General features: G+C 39.2%; 1 protein-coding gene across 1 annotated transcript in view; it reads left to right on the top strand.

The window, feature by feature from the left end:
• The window catches only part of EBF2 (EBF transcription factor 2), a 204,324-nt gene that overhangs the window by 172,160 nt on the left and 14,250 nt on the right, over positions 1-17,914 (top strand). The window contains exons 11-14 of the mRNA XM_001108135.5: positions 10,779-10,867; positions 12,536-12,601; positions 12,684-12,861; positions 15,441-15,626. Of these exons, the coding sequence (XP_001108135.1) occupies positions 10,779-10,867; positions 12,536-12,601; positions 12,684-12,861; positions 15,441-15,626 (519 nt within the window). The remainder of the gene's footprint in view (positions 1-10,778; positions 10,868-12,535; positions 12,602-12,683; positions 12,862-15,440; positions 15,627-17,914) is intronic.

The following is a 17,914-nucleotide window of genomic DNA, read 5'->3' as shown; positions in this document are numbered from 1 at the left end:
ACAACTATTCCCTGTTCAAGCTGGAGACAGGTTGAGTCAATAGCCCCCCTGGTAGCCTACACTTTTACTGAAGTTGTCTCCACTCCCACCTCTTGTGAAATTCAGATACATCATTCAGCTGAGTCTGAGGAATGACGTCTCTGTTGTTAGCCCCAGAATAGGGGGCTGTTGTTTCACTAGAGACATCCCAGCCCCTTAATGGACTGGTGCACTCGGCTGTAATATTCTAAATACACATTACAGAGAGCAAGAACGTATTTATAACTGCTCCGTTGTGGCATTTAGATTTACCCTTGAAATTTATCTTTAATTTTTACAGTTGTCTCCTTAACCATGTATATTATTCCCTTCTTCAAATAATCTGTCTTGCTGCTGCAGTTTTTCTGGAAACCAAAGTGTAATTAAATATTAAATTAATATTTCATTTAAAATTAAATATCAGAGGCTTCAGTCTAATCTTTCGCTTGTGCACTGTTGGTTCTCTCCTCGTATTCTTGTTCCTGTGTCCACAAAGGCAGGTACCACCTCTTAATAATGTGTTCCTATATTATCTCTGTTCCTTTTTGTTTTTAAATTGGTGACACTGAACTTTTGCTACATTGAAACAAATGGATGTGGGAAGAGAGTTCAATGTAGCCAAGGTTAAAGACAACTTAATTCAACAACTCTTGACTTCAGCTCTACCCTGCACTCCTCAGAGAAGAAAACTGCTGCTCCAAATCAGTGATAGCCTTAGAATCATAAAATGTAAGAGCTTGAAAGGGGTCTTAGATGCCATTTACCCCAATCATTTGTCTTCACAGATAAATAAACCAAAGCCTCACCTGGCCAAGTGACCCAATAAAGGTGGCGTCATTTGTTAGTGTCAGGAACTAAGGCAGCTCCCAAGCTAGGATGAGCTTTATCCCATCACATCATCATATGCAATGAAAAACTTAGGAGCATTTAAGTGCAAGTTTAATGTAGCCTTTGCATGAGGAATAGGGCAGAAGGGAGATGATTGGACAAGGAAATTGGAAGAAGGATGAGGGAGAGAGAAGGGAACCCAAATCCTAGCACATGGAAGACAGACTTTATGGGAATGAACATGTGGGAACAAAGTACTATGTAAGGAAAGAGGACAGAGACGTCCTAAAGTGGCATGAGGGCAGGAGCTCGTCTGTGTTTATCTAAATTCCTCCCAAGGCCAGATCATTTCAAGCCTTCCTATGCTGTCAACAGAGAGTAATTCTCCTTGGCCAAAGCCACATGGCAGGTATTGTTAAAGCATGTTTTCTCTTCCATTGCCAGTCAATGTCTGTCTTTTGGTCTTGTGTTTATATGGCAGTCACATTATATAGATTTAAGGTTTTTTGTTTTTTGGGTTTTTTTGCTTTGTTTCTTACCGTGCAAAGAAAACCTTTCAGTGGTTTTCCTTATTCTTGAAGAAAGTTGGAATTTAGAGTTAGGACTGTAGGGATTCTCCAGTTCTGTGGGCTGTCACCATTAGGAGACCATGGGCTCTGTGAACATCTGATGAAATGAAGCTCCCTTTCTGCAGATAATGCACAGATGCAGAAACACATGGCTAGGCTTAGAATTTCTACTTTTATTGGCCTCCTGATGACCATCTGCAGACTCCATGGTAATCCTAGGATCCAAGGGAAGACTCACTGGTGAGTAAAGCTGCAACTGAGGCCAGCGGTGTGATCCGCCAACATCCCTAGAGTGGCAGCCCAGTTGAGAACTCAGATCTTCCCTCACCCATCGTCATCCTCTCTCACATTTTTGCAAAGAAAAGCGACCAGGCCTTGATGTTGCCATCTTTGCGATCAGTACCCTTGCTGGTCAAGAGCATAAATGACCTCCAGCCTGCAGTGTCAAGGCCATAATTGTTAAGGGCTGAACAGGGTTCTAACCAAGGGTCCCCTTCATTTTTGTGAAACAGAAGTAGAAGTATAAGATGGGGTAAGCATTATCTGCTCCCTGTGCCTCCTCTTAAGGAAAGAAAATTAAAACCATGTAGAATTTTATATCTCACTAATCCTTTGGGAAAATTAATATTGAGCACCAGCCAGCTTTTTTTTTTTTTTAAAAAGAGTGGTTCCCAGTAGATATTTTTAGTTAAATACTATTTACTTAAAAAAAAGAAACCATTCACACATTGCTTATAGTTTATATCTATTTATTGGGTCCAAGATATATGTAAGTAATCTGATATATTATACCTGCAATCAAAATGAGAAATGGCACATGAGATCCAGGCTCTCAAGAGAAATATTATGAAATCTCAAGGTATTGATGAAAGTTTTTTAAGGCTGATCCAAATGGGATTTAGATTCTGTGGCAGTTGAAATGTGTATTATTAAACTCCTTAAGCAAACCCGAATGACTCCCAGTGGAGGATTAAGACATTCTATGTATAGCAAAGACGAAATTCTCATGTCTGAGTTTTCTCTCTTGAATTCCCTCTTGATTAGCTTCTGTAATATTTAACTTCATGCCATGCCATAATTATTTAATAAAAGGTAAATATAAATTATATTTCAGTGGGGCTATGACCTTTTACCTTAATGTTATATTACCAAAGAAAGACATAGATAAATAGAGCCTATAGATTGAAGCATATTTTTAATTTACTCTGTTTTTGCCTTGCCAGCACTTCTCTGTATCCCTGTCAGCCAAAGGGTTGGCAGAACTTCACAGCATCCCCGCACTCCATGTGGTAGGCGAGGTTGTAAATTTACACTGATGATGGCAGTTAATGGCCTGGTTGGCCCTTGGAGACTGTCTTGGTGCTGGTCTTGGGCACCTCATTAGTTAATTGAGCTTTGCTTGGCTCACACCAGGGCTGAAAAGCCAGAGAACGCCCAGGGAAGTAGCAAGGGGGAGGGAGGAAGTTGGGATTCAAGGTGAAGCTGAACCTAAAAGACGCAAAAGCAACTGGTCAGTTGGGAAAGTCAGTCTGGAACCAAAGAGTTGTCAAACCCGGCCATGTGTTAAAGGCTGAGGTCCCTCTTATGGTTTACTGTTGGCTAAACAGAGCTGGAGTACTTTCAACTTCATGCTTTCTACTTCCAATGTGCACTTGGTTAAATGAAATTCTGTGTGTGTGTATGTGTGAGTGTGATTTTCCCTGTCTGTGTAGACAACTGTGCTTTACTGTCCTCTCTCTCATTTTGATGCACACGAGATGTATCCCATAGCTTGTGCCTATGAAGTCTGGCAGGGACCTGCCAAAAAACAACATAAAAATAGACAATCATGCCTTATCTACTTATTCAGTGTAAAACATGAATTGCCAACCCAGTGTGGTCAAGATACTCTGCCGTGTCTAATTTGGGAGCTGGGGAAGGGAGGGCAGGCAAAAGAAATCAGACATGACCCTGTATCCTGGTGGTCTGCAATCTGGTTGGGAGAACAATGGGTGCAAATGTGTGATAAATTATATTTTTAAAAAAATTCATCTCTGTCCCACCTCTGTGCACTGATTAGAGCCCAGCTCCAGAAAATTCATCTGCAAGCAGTAGGGAGGACCAAGGGATAAGGACGGTGGTGTTGGGGGTCCCTGGCTGGACCCCCACAGTGCTCTTGGGAGAGGCAGGGCACTTGCCAGGGCGGGGGACAGCCACGCAGATGGAAAGGGACAAAGACAGAAATGGAGACAGGGAGGGGTTAGATTTTCCGCCTTATGGGATATCTGTTTAGTTTGCATTCAGCACGTTGTGAGTGTACCCATATCAATACTTTTCCTATTTTCTCTAAGAAAATCTGCACTTTGGCTAGCAAAATGGTGCATATTTCTAAAAAAAAAAAAAAATTAGGCAACAATGAATTTTGAGAATTTCATCATCAAGTCTGTTTGTCCTGCAGCACCGGGCAGCTGTTTGTGTTTGCTGGTCGATACCGCATGGGGTCTCCTTCTGGTCTCAGTGACGAAGTCAGGCAACACAGGCTGGGCTTCATTCATGCTCTTGAATCTGTAGCTCTTGAAGCTGAGGAGGATGCCCAGAGCGGGATGCAAGGATCATCATCTCTGGTTCTGCAGCAGGAAAAGTTAAGAGCACAGGCTTTGGAGTTAGAGAAGCAAGATACAGATCCCACCTTTACCACTTGGGACTGCATTGAAAATGGGGATAAAACCCACATCATAGGATTGCAATCAGAATCGAATGAGCTGATGTGCCTAAAAGGCTTAGCAGAGTACCCTTAACATAGAAAGGCTTCAGTACATCCCAATGGTGGTAATAATGATTTTCACTATTGCATATTACCACCACTAAAAATCACATTAAAGAAAAAGTCTGCCCAAATTGCTGACATTATAATGCTAAGTGGAAGCAAAACATTTATAGAATGATTCTACTTAACATACGGCTATTCTTACATGTGTTTCTAGGTAAGATGACCTTGTGAGTGCAAGTGTTTAATTGGTCCCCACTCCCAGAATATATCAGAGATACTTTCAGGAAAACATAAAAATAAAGGAAATCTGGTAATAATGCATGAAGCTAGGCTAAAGTCATTAATATGCCAGAAATTTTGCACTGTTGTGCTGGTATGTGCACACAGGATCGTACTGGTGGACATGTGAACTCCAGCTGGCCTCCTCATTCCCGCTTGGGAAAGGGCAGCAGGGCAAGGAAGTGATGGAAGACCCCAACAATCACCCTGAGGCTCTCCTGTCTCCACCTTGAGGAGCGAGAACCAGTGGCATAAGCAGAAAGTTGATCTTGAATGGGAGAGTATATTTAACTATTCTATATCCAGAGCAGCTGCCATTTATGTGTGAAAAAAAAAAAAAAGATACTCCCTTATTTCAATGGCCCAGACAGCATTTAACTCTTATTCTTATTGATAGCACCTGACTGCAGGAGAATTGAATCAATGAAGAATCAAGATGGGAAAAGTTGTGCTATGGCAGTATTGATGGTTGGCCGAGAAAGCAGTTAAATATAGAGTGTCTAAAAAATTATTGTTAATATGGTGATGAGACTTAGTGGAAACATGAAAATTAGTTTCTAAAAATATAGATCATAGAAAATCTAAGAATAGTAAATCAGCTTGAAATGATAAACTGCCAACAAAAATGTATAAGTGGAGAGAAAGAGGTGGGAAGATTGAAGGCAAGCAAAACTCCTTATATATGGAGCAACTCAACACCTCAAATAATTAGGAAAAATAAAATATTTTCAGAGAAGTCTAAAGATACTTCTGTAAATTAAAATAGCATGTACAGACCAGGAGCAGTGGCTCACGCCTATAGTCCCAGCAATTTGGGAGGCTAAGGTGGGCAGATTGCTTGAGCTCAGGAGTTCAGGATCAGCCTGGGCAACATGGTGAAAACCCATCTCTACCAAAAATACAAAAATTAGGCATGTGGTGCATGTCTGTAGCCCTAGTTAGTCAGGAGGCTGAGGCAGGAGGATTGCTAGAGCCCAGGAGGTGGAGGTTGCTGTGAGCCATGATCATGCCACTGCACTCCAGCCTGAGTGGCTGGACTTTGTGTCCCTGTCTCAAAAACAACAACAACAACAACAACGTGTGTCTATCTCTCAAATCACTAGAAAAGTGTATGTGTGTATATGCGTGTGTGTATATATATAACTATTAGAAATGAGAATGTGGGAAGACAAATTTATAGTAGCAAAAATGGACATGTTAAATAATGTGATCAAAAAGATAGATGAAATAAGACATTAAAGCATTGCCCATGAAATGCAGACAAAACTAATATGTATTAATTCAAAACTCAATAAATTCCAAAAGGCAGATACTGTGCAGGATACCTTTTTTAATCCAGGGCAGTTGACTACAATAAGCATTTAACAGTTTAGTACTCAATTACCTAGAAATTTTAAGATACTCTTCCTGGAACTAAACGAAGTCAAAATTATAAATGGGACTAATCAGAAAATTACAACAAAATTGTGAAATACAGTAAGTTGTGGCAAAGGTAAGTACCTAATGTTACACAATGAAATAAAATCCAGATAGGTTAAATAATTTAAACGTCTACATATATTTGTATACATTTCAGTGGGCGGAGGGGGAGGGGAACTCTAGATAGGTTAGAAATTTTAAACAAATACAATATAGATTCTATGCTAAAACATTTACAATCTTGATGAAATGGATGATTTTTTTTCCAGAAAAAATACAATGATATTGAGAAACAATGAATTCGAGGTTTCTGATTGGCAGTCAGTCATTTGGATGATGGTGCAATTCAGAGAATCTCATGAGCTTGGGTATCTTGGGTGAAAGGAATCTATGGAACATCTGAGTGGAATTTTCTAGCCAACAGCTGGATATTTAAAGCTGCATCTCAGGCCAGGTATCTAGTCTAGAGATCAAGATTTATGACGATTAGCATGTAACTGCATGTGGAAATCATGGGGAACTGATGAAGTTGCCCAGGAGAACGTGCAGCTAAGCTGAAGGCTGCCTGGCAACCATCTTGAGGAGCATCATTTACAAGACAGGCAGAGAAAGAACAGTCCGCAAAGTAGTCTGACATGGCCAAAGAGGTAGGAAGGAAGCTGGGCAGTGTGAGTTCAGGAAGCCAGTGGGTGGGAGGGTTTCTAGAAGTAGAGAATATGAGTGATGTCAAATGTTAACTCGAGGTTAAGATAAGAATGGAAAAGTTCCTGTTGGTTTGGCTAAAATGCTATTGGTGACCTTAGTAATGAGCAATGTTACTATGGTTCTTTCAAGTGTTTAGCAAAGAGCTGCTATCCATGCTATGTAAGATTTATAGAGCATAGGATAAAATATAGAAAACTTCTCAATATAGTTTTCAAGACCGGTATAAAATAAAAATCATAAGTTGGACAGAGCCATACACACAATCCTAGTTATTAATATGGACAATAACTGACACCTGCTTGCTCACCAAGTGCCAGGCACTGTTCTTATTAACTTAATTGATTTAATCCTTGTGCCAGTTGTGTTAAGGAAATATTAATCTGGTATTAATGGCTGAATCTGGTATTAATGGTTATATCTGAATTTAGATATATACCAAGAAAATGATACATTACATCCATGAATTAATGTTTAATTTTGAAATATTAGAAAATATAAAATATAGGCCAGGCATGGTAGCTCATGTCTGTAATCCTAGCACTTTGGGAGGCCATGATGGGTGGATCACTTGAGGTCAGGGGTTCGTGACAAGCCTGGCCAATATGGTGAAACCCCATCTCTACTAAAAATACAAAAATTAGCCAGGCATGGTGCTGCGTGCCTGTAATCCTAGCTACTAGAAAGGCTGAGACAGAAGAATAGCTTGAACCTGGGAGGCGGAGGTTGCAGTGAGCTGAGATCATGCCATTGCACTCCAGCCTGGGCAACAGAGCAAGATTTCATCTCAGAAAAAAAAAAATTCTATATCTGTATGTCTTATATATATATTATATATGTCATATATATTATATGTCATATATTATATATGTCTTATATATTTTATATATATATCTCTTATATATATATATAAATTTGGCCAAAGGAGAAAATTCATGTGATTGTGATTTTCTAAAACTCCAAGAAGTCCTGATAACCCTTATTGAACCATGATAAATAATATCTATCTCAAATAGCCAACACCTCATTTGCTAGTAAAATATGTCACTCCCATTCAGAGAAAAACAAGAATATCCAACTTTATCCTCATTTTGGGGCATTGTTTGGGAAGTTTTAGCCAACACAAGAACAGGATTAAGAGAACTAAATGGGATTAATACATCTATCAAAAGGAGACAAAATGATCACTGTAAGTAGGTGATATGAATGTACAGGCCTAAGAGAAGCAATAGAAAAAAAAGTGATATCTGTCAGAGGTTTGGGCTACAAAACAACAGTTACCTTTGGTTAAGATCTTTTATAGGCCAGGCGCAGTGGCTCACGTCTGTAATCCCAGCACTTTGGGAGGCCAAGGCGGACTATTGCTTGAGCCCAGGAGTTCGAGACCAGCCTGGGCAACAGGGTGAAAACCTGTCTCAAAAGAAAAAAAAAAAGATATTTTATATGCCAAGCACCATGCTGGGGACATTATAGAAATGGTTTTGATTTTGACAGCCAACCCATAATATGGATTTTAACCTGCTCACATACATTGTGGAGCTGGAATTCAGATGCTAGATCTACTCAACTCTAAAGCTGATTGTCTTCATCTCTATGCCATGGACTTCCTGCACAAATGTATAAAACATAAAAGTGTTTCTAGACTCTAATAAAACTCTTGGACAGTATGATTAATGAACAGCCATATTCACAGTAAGAACAAAATGGAATACATAGCAAAAAAATTAAAATGGTAAAGAAAAAACTTAGCACCTACACGATGAGCAGTACACAGTTTACTGAGGGATCTAAAGAAGGTGGAGTGTTGCTATTGCAAAGCCATCTGTTTTCTCTCTAGCTGTAGGTTTAATGCAACTGAAATTGTTTTGGAAATTTCCCTAAGGTTAATCTGGAAAGAATAAATGGATAAGAATAATTGAGAAGGCCAGGTGTGGTGGCTCACATCTACAATCCCAGCATTTTGTGAGGCTGAGGCGGGCGCATCACGAGGTCAGGAGTTCAGGACCAGCCTGATCAACATGGTGAAACCCTGCCTCTACTAAAAATGCAAAAAAAAAAAAAAAAAATTAGCTGGGCATGGTGGCACATGCCTGTAATCCCAGCTCTTCAAGAGGCTGAGGCAGGAGAATCGCTTGAACTCAGCAGGCAGAGAGGTTGCTGTGAGCCGAGATTGCACCATTGCACTCCAGCCTGGGTGACAGAGTGAGACTCTGTCTCAAAACAAACAAACAAACAAACAAACAAAACAGAATAGTTGAGAAAATGTAGTTTTTAAAGACTGTGTATTTGTGGAAGGACACTTACACTATCAAATATTAAATATGTATTACAACCACAATAGTGTGATTTTTTACCCAGAATAGATCAATAAAACAATATATGTATAGAAACCGTTCAATAAATTGTGAAATAGTTAAGTTGTGGCAAAGGTAAATTCTTAACATTACATGACAAAGTAAAATCCAGATAAGTTAAACAATTTAAGCATTCATATATGTATACATATGTGTGTACATATACATTTGTGTGTGTGTGTGCGCGTTTGTGTGTACCTACCAGTTCTTGGAGTAGAGGTGGTCTTTCTATACATAAAATACTTAAGGACAAATTGGGATGTGATATTGCAACATGATGCCACAGTATGAAAAATCTCAACATATAAAGTATTTTTACAAGTGAAAGAAGAGTGCAGAAAGTATTAACATGCAGTTTATAAAAGAAGAAATTAACATCAGCAAATATATGAAAAAATTCTTCAGCCTCACTGGTGAGTAAAAAAATGTAAGTTAAAATGAGCACACGCATTGCTGGAGGGAGAATAAACTCATGCACTCTTCTGAGGAGTGATTTGACTGAATGTCTGAAAGGCCTGAAATATAAATCATAATTTTTGGTCCAGTAATTCTAATTCTTGGAATTTTCCAATTGAAATAATGAAAGTTATGCACAAAGGATAATTATTGCTCTGATATTTATAATAGTGAGAAATTAGGATCACATTAATTGCCCAATATTAGGAAGCCATTTAAATAAATTATAGAGCATGTCATAGAAAAATATGCAGGAATTTAAAATAATGTTATAAAAGAATAGTTAATCGTCCCGGGGAAAGTTTACGATATATTGTTAAGTGGATGAAAAGTAGGTTATGTAAGCAAAAAATGTTAATCCAGCTCATCTCTTAAGTGGGTTTACGGTAATTTTTTACTTCTATATTTAATGTTTTAATAGTTTTTTTTAAAAAAAGGCATTGTTTTCATAGAATAATAGCAACATATATATAAAATATATATGAAAAAACAAGATTAAAGAGGAAATACACATTACTGTGTTTATTGATGATAACAGCAATGCAGGTGATTATTATGTTATTCTTTGTATCTTTTTCTTTAATCATGCATTAATTTTAAAACCATAACATTTAAACAAGAAACTTTTTAAAAATAAATGAAAGGGAAGAAGAAGGAGAAAGAATAAAAGCAGCACGTGAAAACTCTAGAGTAGTGGAAATGCTAAAGTATGCCATTCATTAATTCATTCACTCGTTTTATAATTACTGACACTAAGTGCCTACTGTGTGCCAGGCCCTGTCTTAATGGGAACATAGTGGTGAAATAAAATTTGCAGTATTCATGGGGTGGGGTGGGGTGGCGTGGAGTGGCTGACATTTACCAGATGTGGGTGTAATTAAATAGAATTGAAAACTGTGGAAGCATATTATGCATAAAACAGGTTTTATGAGAATAAGCTCATAGAAGGTTTATATATGTATAAATGTAAATAAGAGACTGGTTAAGAAAAATATTTAGAAGAATATTTAGAAGATATTTAGAAGAATAGTCAATACAGTCCTACTTAGGAAAGAGACAAAGGAAAGAAAGGAAAATAATATAAAAGTAGTTTATTATGTTCATAAGAAATTGAGATATGGTTGCTTGTGCCATTTTTAATTTTATAGGGAGCAGAGAAGTTTACGTACACTTAAAGCAGAAATGATAATTGTAATCTGAAATTTTGAAATGTTATTCTAATAGAAAAATATAAAAGTACTATAAATTCCAAATTTACATGTGAATTAACCAATGTTGATAGCAAAAACCCTGATTACATCCATTATGCATCCAGAACCTTCTTATTACCTGTGGAAGAATTAATTAGAAGGTTTGCTTCATGGCCAGGATACAAACTCAGAGAGAGGATTTTTTCTCTTTCAGCATTAAATGAACCCACCATAGACTATGGCTTCCAGAGACTGCAGAAGGTCATCCCTAGGCACCCGGGAGATCCTGAGAGATTAGCTAAGGTAATGTGCTTTGGAAATGGACATGTGAAGCCATTTGTGTAGAATTTCAGCAAACTTAGACAAATGCAGGCATTTACATCCCATTAAAATTAATTAGGCCTTGAAATTTAGCTAAGCTTTAGATACAAGATGCACATAAAATATCTGCTAACTCTGAAATATATTACGGTCGTATTTATCTCTGAGGAAATATGAAATCTGAACATTTGGGCCGATAAAATAGATACACAACAGGAGTATTCAGTTTTAAAAACATTGCCAACTTTCTGAAAATAAATATCTGCATAATTGGTTAAAAATATAAGCTTTGGCGGCCGGGCACGGTGGCTCACGCCTGTAATCCCAGCACTTTGGGAGGCTGAGGCGGACGGATCACGAGGTCAGGATATCGAGACCATCCTGGCTAACACGGTGAAACCCCATCTCTACTAAAAATACAAAAAAACTAGCCGGGCGTGGTGGCGGGTGCCTGTAGTTCCAGCTACTCGGGAGGCTGAGGCAGGAGAACGGCGTGAACCCGGGAGGCGGAGCTTGCAGTGAGCCGAGATGGCGCCACTGCACTCCAGCCTGGGCGACAGAGTGAGACTCCGCCTCATTAAAAAAAAAAAAAAAAAAAAAAAAAAAAGTATTAGCTTCCACTCCTTTGTATTTAAATGTTTCTATTTACCCATAATTTCAGGGACCCATTAATCCCCAATCAGTATTAATCATTGAGGGCCTACTATGTACGTAGGTATCTAATGAGGAGAAAATTGCTTCTGTATAAAATTACTATGAAATACATCACCTTCAAGTGAACTTCCTTATGAAAATTACTTTATGAATTTGGCCCATGTTGTTGGCTTTATTTAAAAAGTACATCAATTTATTAGTTGTCATTTAGCTGATGAGAAACTATTAAATTTTCACATTTATATTTGCACTTTAAACATACAAATTATAAAATGCCGTGTTCTCTTTTCCATACTGTGAATAAAATTTAAGCACCACAGTTGCTTCTACATTACACCTTTATTTTCCTCCTGGAAAAATCCCTAGCCCCACCATTAAATTAGATGATATCTGGAAAGTAGGTTAATAGCAATTTAAAAGGCTGTAAAAAACAGGAGGTGGAAAAGGCAAAATGAGAGGAAAGGGATTTGTGATTACTAATTCTCTCTGGTTAAAATGTACAGGGGGAAATATTATTGAAAGAATTCATCTTTATTAGAATAAAATTTTGCAGAAGGCATTGCCAAGATCATTTCAGTACTCTGGACAACTCCTTGGCAACGAGCTAAACTCAAATCCATCAATCATTTTAAGAATATTTGGTTAATTAGAGACCCAGATTTTTAAAACAGAATGGGCTGAAAGTAGCATTTAGTAGAACTTCCACGATGTTATTAATTTTAATCAACTTCACTCTCAATTGGGTTGGTTTTTGTTTTGGTAACACAATCATTTATAGAGCCATTTTATAGAGGCAAATTTCAGATAGATAGGTATTTATAGAGAGATTTATATGTATAATTGTATTTTACTTGTCAAACCAAATATAGGACCTCTTGACTAATTACTTACATTTTGGGAGGGATGTGTGGATTTCTCATTTTTGCCTATAATTTTCTTTTGTTTGCCATTTTGGGTTTTGCCTTTGACAATACCCCACCCTCACTTGTTTTCCAGGAAATGCTGTTGAAAAGAGCTGCAGATCTAGTGGAAGCTCTTTATGGCACACCACACAATAACCAGGTGAGATACTCACATCCTACCTTTTCGTGAGTTTTGCACTTTATGCTGGATAGAATGCTCACATTAACCTGCCGTTTTGTAGGACATCATTTTGAAGCGAGCCGCAGACATTGCTGAAGCCCTTTACAGCGTCCCTAGGAATCCCAGCCAGCTTCCAGCCCTCTCCAGCTCCCCAGCACACAGTGGCATGATGGGAATCAACTCCTATGGCAGCCAGCTTGGGGTCAGCATCTCAGAGTCGACACAAGGAAATAATCAAGGTACCACCTTTCTTAGAGTCAAAATCCAAATATGTCTAATTTTAAAAGTTCTACTGGAGTAGATGGAGGTAGAGGTTGAGTCATAATGGTCCAACAGAGTGTGTCCACAGATAGGCAATACAATCATAGATTGCGTTATTTCAAGATTATAGATGGTACATTATTAGAGTTTGAGCTTCTTAGGTACCAGGTAGAATGTCTGGAAATATTTAAGGAGAAGATTGAGTATTACTACCGGGTGTAGTGGCTCACATCTGTAATCCCTGCACTTGGGGAGGCTGAGGCAGGTAGATTGCTTGAGCCCTGGAGTTTGAGACCAGCCTGGGCAACATAATGAAAACCCATCTCTATAAAAAAGTCAGGTGTGCTGGGCAGATGTAGTCCCAGCTATGTGGGAGCATCACGTGAGCCTGGGAAGTCGAGGCTGCAGTGAGTAGTGGGGTGAGCTGGCACACTGCACATGAGCCAAGGCTGCATGTGAGTACATGTGCAGTGTGACAGTGCACTCCAGCCTGGGCAACAGAGCGAGACCCTGTCTCAAAAAAAAAAAAAAAAAAAAAGATTGAGTATTATCAATTTGGAAAGGTTTGGGCTTATAGAAAATAGGTTTACAGGTATTAATTGAAAAGAAATTTATGCTTCTGTTATTGTGATGATCAGATTGAATACTGGAAAGAAGCTGATTATTGCCATTATCATTTATGATACCCAAATTTCTCTTCCTGGTAGCCAAGAGTGAATGGCTTGGTTTTATTTGGTAACTTCTATTTTGTATGATCTCCTATATATAACAACAAACAAATATAAAGACAACTGTGCTTTTACATGTAAAGCAGACCATGCAAAGATCTTTGCATTGAGATTGATTATTAAAGTGCTAAGTCGGAATCTGTCACAAATCATTTTTAAAAGGAGTAAACGTTCCTAATGAGGTCCTTAACATTGGGAGAGTTTTTTTTTCTAATTTTATTTATTGGAAGAGAATTCCTCATTTTTTTGCCCAGGGTGAGTTCTTACAAAAGAGTAGGTGAGCCGGGCGTGGTGGCTCACACTTCTAATCCCAGCAGTTTAGGAGGCTGAGATGGGCAGATTGCTTGAGCTCAGGAGTTTGAGACTAGCCTGGGCAGCATGGTGAAACCCTGTGTCTACAAAAAATACAAAAATTAGGCAGGTGTGGTAGTGCTCACCTGTAGTCCCTGCTATTTGGGAGGCTGAGGTGGGAGGATAGATTGAGTCCAGGAAGTTGAAGCTGTGGTGAGCCATGACTGCCACTGCACTCCACCCAGGGCAACAGAGTGAGAGCCTGTCTCAAAAAAAAAAAAAAAAAAAAAAAAAAAAAAAAAAGACAGGGCATATTATTACTTTTGTTTTTGTAGACATGAGGCCCATAGACCAAATGTCAAATTGTTTTTCATTTGGTAACAAATTTGGATTGTTTCCTAAATAGTTTGAGAGACAGTAATCCAAAGTGGTTTATTCCAGGACACATGAGACGTTTCTGAGCTGTGGTTTCTCACTCCTTCCCCTGTTCCAGGCATAGGCTGGGTCCCCCACACTCACTGCTGATGCCCCAAAGTCCTAGGTCAAAGAATAGCACATTTTAGGGGAACTCATCAACACTTTTTGAATGAAATTGACCCCCACTTGCACCTAGGGCATGGCAACAACTTTGAACTAACATTTCTAAAACTGTGTTCCATACAATACAAGTGGTCCCAGACAGGTTAAGATACCTTTCCCCTCCAGGCCTCACCAAAAGATGCTATGGCATGTTAAATTTGGTAAACACTTAAGCTAGCAAAGTTAAACCAGTTTGTTTATTCTCTAGGCCTTCTGTATATGAATCATCAAGAAATGGCTACAGTGCATAACATCTACCCAGCCTAACGTGACCACAGAATGCTTTTCTCAGTGACACCAATCATATCTCATTGGACTCCAGTGTCATACGAAGTATGATTTGGGAGAGGGAACTCCACACTGCCATTAGCCATTTGCTCCTTGGTGTGAGCTGGAGGTGCTGAGTGCAGGTTTGAATGAAGGGGAGTAGCAAGGGCATGGCCTTGCATAGATGGGGAAGAGAGAGGAAGGTATAAAAGGCTGAAGATGGGCCGGGCACACTGGCTCACACCTGTAATCCCAGCACTTTGGGAGGCCAAGGCAGGTGGATCATGAGGTCAGGAGTTCAAGAGCAGCTTGGCCAACATGGTGAAATCCTGTCTCTACTAAAAATACAAAAATTAGCTGGGCGCGATGGGAGGTTGCCTGTAATCCCAGCTACTCAGGAGGCTGAGGCAGGAGAATCACTTGAATCTGGGCAGTAGAGGTTGCAGTGAGCTGAGATCGCGCTACTGTACTCCAGTCTGGGTGACAGAGTAAGACTCTATCTCAAAAACAAACAAACAAAAAAAACCCCAACCAAACAAACAAAAACTGAAGATGGACTGCACACTTCCCACAACTGCCCAGGGCACCTGGTGGCATTCTATAGCCTGGGGCCAACGCAGACCTGTGCTAGCCACATGTGGCCTGACCGTGCACGCCTGTTGATTTACCTGGAATTTTTCTTTGTTGCCAAGGGTACATCCGCAACACAAGCAGCATCTCTCCACGGGGATACTCTTCCAGCTCCACGCCTCAACAGTCTAATTACAGTACCTCCAGCAACAGTATGAATGGTTACAGCAACGTCCCCATGGCCAACCTGGGTGTTCCAGGATCACCAGGATTTCTAAATGGCTCACCCACCGGCTCTCCTTATGGAAGTAAGTGACCTCTCTATACCTCCGGCTCTCCATGCTTTTTGGTCTCTGGGTTTTACTATTCAGCCTTTTGGGAGAAAGTTGCATTTGTAAATCTTCCTAAGTCGTCGGGGAGCAGCCTAGTTTCCTGATTAAGCGTCCTTCCTGTCTTTGGTTCTTTTCCCTTAGCTGGACTTTGGCTCACGTGGTTACTCAAGGCCTTTTGGGGAAAGAAAAGGATTGAAACAATTCCCTTTTTATAGAGAAAGAGCATGTGTGGCCTGTGTTAAGTGGGAGCAAGGAATTAAGATTCCATTTCTGTTAACAATATGTGTACTCTTAGGCACTTTCAGATGTAATATTTAATCCCCATAAGAACTTCCTGATAAGAACTTTTATCTTCATGTTATAGACAAGGAAGTTGGCTTTGCTGCAGTTTTCTGACTTAATCAAGATCACATAGCTAGAATAGAGCAGGGTAATAATTTAGGCATAGTCCTGATGACTTTGAGTTATTTTGTATATCGCACCATGCTTCTTTTTGACTTTGCAACCTGGTTTTCCCCTCCCTTCAGTACCTCCAGAGAGGTGGAAGTTGACTGCGTGCAATCATGTGATATATTGAGACAGAACTTCTTCGTCTTAATCTGTGGTCTAGCAGCAAAGTCCCTGCTCTGGGAAGTTGTGAAAACCCCATTTGGGTTGCTTTGGGAGGTATGCCGGGAAGTTACACAATGGTCCCAGGAGCCTGAGGGAGTGCACTTTTCAAACCTACCTAGGGAATACTTTAGGCCAGGGGACAAGATGACATGGAGAGGCTGAAGTGATTGAGTAGAGTGTTCTTGAAATGCTGGGTCTTGTTGCAATTCTCTGCACCTTGCCCTCTTTTTACCCCATGTGGTTCCCTTGTGCCAAGAGCAAGGACATGTCAAGGGCAGCACATAGCCACGTCACATTGACATGTCACAGAAACTGCCTTTCACAGTCTTTGGACTTTTGGTTCCCTGGGGAGACACACCTATGAGCTATTTCTGGATTATCAGTTCGATGCATACACTCTACACTACACGGCAAGACAAAGACATAGTACCAAGCAGCTAACGGTAGTAGAGGTCAGTTCTAGTATGATGAAAATCTTGTTACTGCAAAGACACGAGTTCTATGTTGTGTCTTGTCAGGTGGCCCAAGTTCATTAGATCACAGTTAGTCTGGAGAAATAAATGATTGCTTGATTTGTTTCTACCTTATCTTGGTCCAAAAAGTGTTTGGGGGAATTATTGCAGTCAAATAGGTAGTATGAAAGTATAAAACAGGCTCTAACAAGAAACCGAGCTAAAATAAACAAATATGGTTCAGCAAATTAGAAAATGCCAGGGCCAGCATGAATACCATTTGGTCTGTTTACTTCGTTCTGAGTTTACAAGAGGCTAAAGCAAAGAGAGAAACACTGTTGTAAGATTTTATGTCCACACGTTATTTTTTAAAGTAGCTCAGAAGAAAGGTGGCAATTTCTGTTCCTGAGATGTTGGAGAGGTCTCTCCCTTGCTTTCTCCTGGAGAAGATGTCTGGTGCGGTAAAGAGATCACATCTTTAACAACCCCTACAAATAATGCAGTGGCAAGCGATCCATTGTGTAAACAATGTTATAACAGTGACAATAATAAGATGAATCAACAATTACATTCCGCTTTACCGCTTAAAAAGCATGTTGACATCTAGAGTCCAGTCAGAGCCTTACAACAACCTTGTGACATGGATACTATCATTTTTATCATTATCCCTTGTAAGAGATGAAGAATTATTAAATGACTTGAAAGTTCATAGTAAGTAGTAAAAAGGGGACTAGAATATATCATCACACTCAGAATACCACATTTTAAAATTAATAATGTAAGAATTATTTAATGTATTTATAGTGTAATATTAGGTTAAACCATATGAAATTCCCTCTATTTGACCATTTTTGATTTATAGAAGTGGCAATTTCACATCATTCAGTCATAATTTATGTAGGTATGAATAAGGTTGACTCATACTTGTTTTTGTACATAAAAAATGATCAGTTTTATAATACAGTATGTAGTGTGGTAGTGAAGAGGATGGAGAAGAAAGAGAAAAAAAAGAGGAATGAAAATGCACAGTTAGGTATTAATTGCTTAATATTTTTTCCTAAATAATTCATTTGGTAGAGAGAAACCCTTCCCACTCCCACCAGAACGATTTCCTTCTGTTCTTTCATGATCACCCAAACCCACTGCCACCAGAAAACTAGTAACACCCCAAATCTTCAAAGTACCCATTAAAATGAGATG

The sequence above is a fragment of the Macaca mulatta genome, chromosome 8, assembly GCF_049350105.2.
Source record: "Macaca mulatta isolate MMU2019108-1 chromosome 8, T2T-MMU8v2.0, whole genome shotgun sequence".
NCBI lineage: Eukaryota > Metazoa > Chordata > Mammalia > Primates > Cercopithecidae > Macaca > Macaca mulatta.
This window is presented reverse-complemented; position numbering and strand designations above follow the sequence as displayed.